Source organism: Gekko japonicus, unplaced genomic scaffold (genome assembly GCF_001447785.1).
Source record: "Gekko japonicus isolate JY-2015 unplaced genomic scaffold, Gekko_japonicus_V1.1 scaffold2575, whole genome shotgun sequence".
NCBI classification, from domain to species: Eukaryota; Metazoa; Chordata; class Lepidosauria; order Squamata; family Gekkonidae; genus Gekko; species Gekko japonicus.
This window is the reverse complement of record NW_015173754.1, coordinates 50,380-53,458: the sequence shown is the minus strand read 5'-3', so window position 1 is coordinate 53,458 and position 3,079 is coordinate 50,380. Positions and strand designations below refer to the sequence as shown.

At 50.4% G+C, this 3,079-nt stretch overlaps 1 protein-coding gene across 1 annotated transcript in view; it reads left to right on the top strand.

Moving 5' to 3' along the window:
- LOC107120729 (transcription factor HES-7.1-A-like) overlaps positions 1-3,079 on the top strand; it is a 10,291-nt gene continuing 7,212 nt past the window's right edge. The window contains exons 1-3 of the mRNA XM_015423499.1: positions 1-45; positions 1,832-1,927; positions 2,081-2,159. Coding sequence (XP_015278985.1) covers positions 1-45; positions 1,832-1,927; positions 2,081-2,159 — 220 coding nt within the window. The remainder of the gene's footprint in view (positions 46-1,831; positions 1,928-2,080; positions 2,160-3,079) is intronic.

The following is a 3,079-nucleotide window of genomic DNA, read 5'->3' as shown; positions in this document are numbered from 1 at the left end:
ATGAAGATGACGAGCCAGAAATGGGCAAGCAAGGAGGACAAGAAGGTAACGGTGGCGCCCGGCCTGGTTTGGCTGGGGGTCTCCGAAGTTTCTGCTCTTAGCTCCCTTTTTTGGGGGGGGGGAGGGTGATGGAGGGTTGCCAACTCCAAACTGGGAAATTCCTGGAGATTGGGTGGCAAAGTCTCCAGAGGGTCCTCAGAGGAGGAAAGAAAAGCTCCCGGTCTCCTGGCTTTCTGCAAACTATTGTGTAAGACGGAATTATACCTCTTCCGCTCAGGGAATGAGGTGGTGTTAGATAAAATCAGTGTTCCCGCTGAGTTAGTGTGAGCCAATTCTACAAAATTCTACTTTGTGAGCTACTGGCATTAAAGTTGTGAGCGAGCGGTTTGGCTCCTGCATACATTAGTTTGCTCTGCCCTCCGTTCTGAGCTGAGACAAAAATGTGTGAGCCAGAGGCTAAAAAAGTGTGAGCTAGCTCACACTAACTCAGCTTAGAGGGAACATGAGCGACCTCACAGTTTTTTTAGCCTCCAGCTCACACTTTTTTCCCCTTGAGCTCAGGAAGGACGGCTCCAGAGCAAACTAATTTATCCAGTAGCCAATTCACTCGCTCCCAACTTTCATGCCAGTAGCTCACAAAGTAGAATTTTCGCTCACAAGACTCCACAGCTCAGAGGGAGCACTGGGCAAAATGGTTCATCAGCTTCCTTGGATAAATGATTGGGACCAGTGTTCCCTCTAAGCTGTGTTCGTGTGAGCCACCTCACAGTTCTTTAGCCTCCGGCTCACACACTTGTATCTTAGCCCAGGAAGGATGGCTCCAGAGCAAACTAATTTTATGCAGTAGCCAAATCGCTGGCTCCCAACTTTAATGCCAGGAGCTCAGAAAGTAGAATTTTTGCTCACAAGACTCCACAGCTTAGAGGGACCACTAGTCTATACTGCCGAGTGCAGCTGATAGCCAGTGGGGCCCTATCCTGTCATTCCTATACCGCTTCATGTGTGATGTTGATACTTAACGCCCTGCTTCTGTTCTTCCTGGTGTCTCCAGTCTGAAATCCATAATGGATTGCGTGAGAAAGGCAAAGTATAAATGATGTAAACAACAAAATAAATAAAATAATGCCATACTAATGTTCCCACTAAGCTGTGGAGTCATGTGAGCAAAAATTCTGCTTTCTGAGTTACCGGCAGTAAAGTTGTGAGCCAGTGATTTGGCTACTGTGTACATTAGTTTGCTCTGGAGCCATCCCTTCCTGAGCGAAGGCGAAAATCTGTGGGCCGGAGGCTAAAGAACTATGAGCTGGCTCACCCTAACTCAGCTTAGAGGGAACACTGCAGTGGTCACCAGTGTTCCCTCTAAGCTGAGTTAGTGTGAGTTCGCTCACAGTTTATCAGCCTCCGGCTCACGCATTTTTGCCTTCGCTCAGGAAGGAGGGCTCCAGAGCAAACTTATTTATGCAGCAGCCCAATCACTCACTCACCACTTTCATGCCAGTTAGTCACAAAGTAGAATTTGTGCTCACAAGACTGGACAGCTTAGAGGGAGCATTGCTGGTCACCCTCTGAAGTATTTTCTGCAGGGGGGCGGGTATCAGCCGTAGTTCCAGGACATCTTCAGGCCCCACCTTGAGAGGTTGGCAACTCTAGGAGAGGCCTGAGTTTAACACCCCCCCCCAACTGGTGCTAATAGCAGACTCCTGGCCTGGTCTGGTGCAGAGCAGACTGTTGGGTTTTCTGTCTCAGAATCTCTCTCCCTTCTTCTCCTCCTCTCTCCTGGCGGCTTCTGCGGCTCTCGCCTTTCCTGTCTGCCATCTCTCTCTCTCTCCAGCTGCTGAAGCCCCTGATGGAGAAGCGGCGGAGGGACCGGATGAACCAGAGCCTGGACCGCCTCCGCGTCTTGCTCTTTGAGGCCACGCAGGACGAGGTAAGGGAGGGAGAGGCCCCCCCCTCCCCAGTGCCCAGAACATTCCCCCCCAAAGCAAATCGTACAAAGGAAGATTTTGTTTTCATCCCTCCTTCCCCCACCCTTGTTTTTCTCTCCCCCCCTCTTCTCTTGTCTTGTTTTTTTCCTTTGCAGAGACTCAAGAACCCCAAAGTGGAGAAAGCAGAGATTTTGCAAAAGACGGTTCAGTTTCTGAAGACGCAGCCTTTATCAGGTATAATGTTTCTTGTATCCTTTCTTTCTTAAAAAAGAAAAAAAAATCAATCCAAGGAATCCGCAGGCCTTCAGGGGAGACGGGTAGGGCTAGAAGACGAGCTCAACTCTCTTGTATGTAAGGTTGCTTTACACTAGTGGGTAGGGTTGCCAACTCTGGGTTGGGACATTCCTGGGGACTGGGGAGATCTGTAATCTGGAGATCAGTTGTAATTCCAGATCTCCTGGCTCTACCTGGGGGTTGGCAACCGTGCGAGTAGTAAGGGCCAAAGCCTTTTTAATGCTTTTCTCCTGAGGAACCCTCCTGCATAGCAGAGAATTTCGGGGACTGTTCTAGTCTAGAGACTGGACAGTTCTAACAGAGTATTAGCAAGTCTACCTGGATTTCATCACAGTTTAGAAGCTAAGCAGGGTTGGCCCTGGTTGGTACTTGGATGGGAGACTGGGTGGTGGTTTCTGGAACACACCCGGCACTCCCAGTATTCCCTCTAAGCTGTGGAGTCTTGTGAGCAAAAATTGTGAGCCGAGACAAAACTGTGTGAGCCGGAGGCTAAGAAGCTGTGAGCTGGCTCACACGAACTCAGCTTAGAGGGAACACTGCTCCCAAAGTGTTGCCAATGCCAACTCTGTGCTGGGGAGGGGGGGGTTGGGAAGAGGAGAAAAAGGGAGGGAGGGAGGGAGGGAGGGAGGGAGGAATGTTCCCTCTAAGCTGTGGAGTCTTGTGAGCAAAAATTCTACTGTGTGAGCCACTGGGCATTAAAGTGGGGACCGAGAGATCTGGCTGCTCCGTAAATTAGTCTGCTCTGGAGCCCCATCCTCCCTGAGCTAAGACGGCAGATGTGTGAGCTGGAGGCTAAAAAACTGAGCTGGCTCACACTCACTCAGCTTAGAGGGAACACTGGGGGGGGGAAGGGAAGGAGC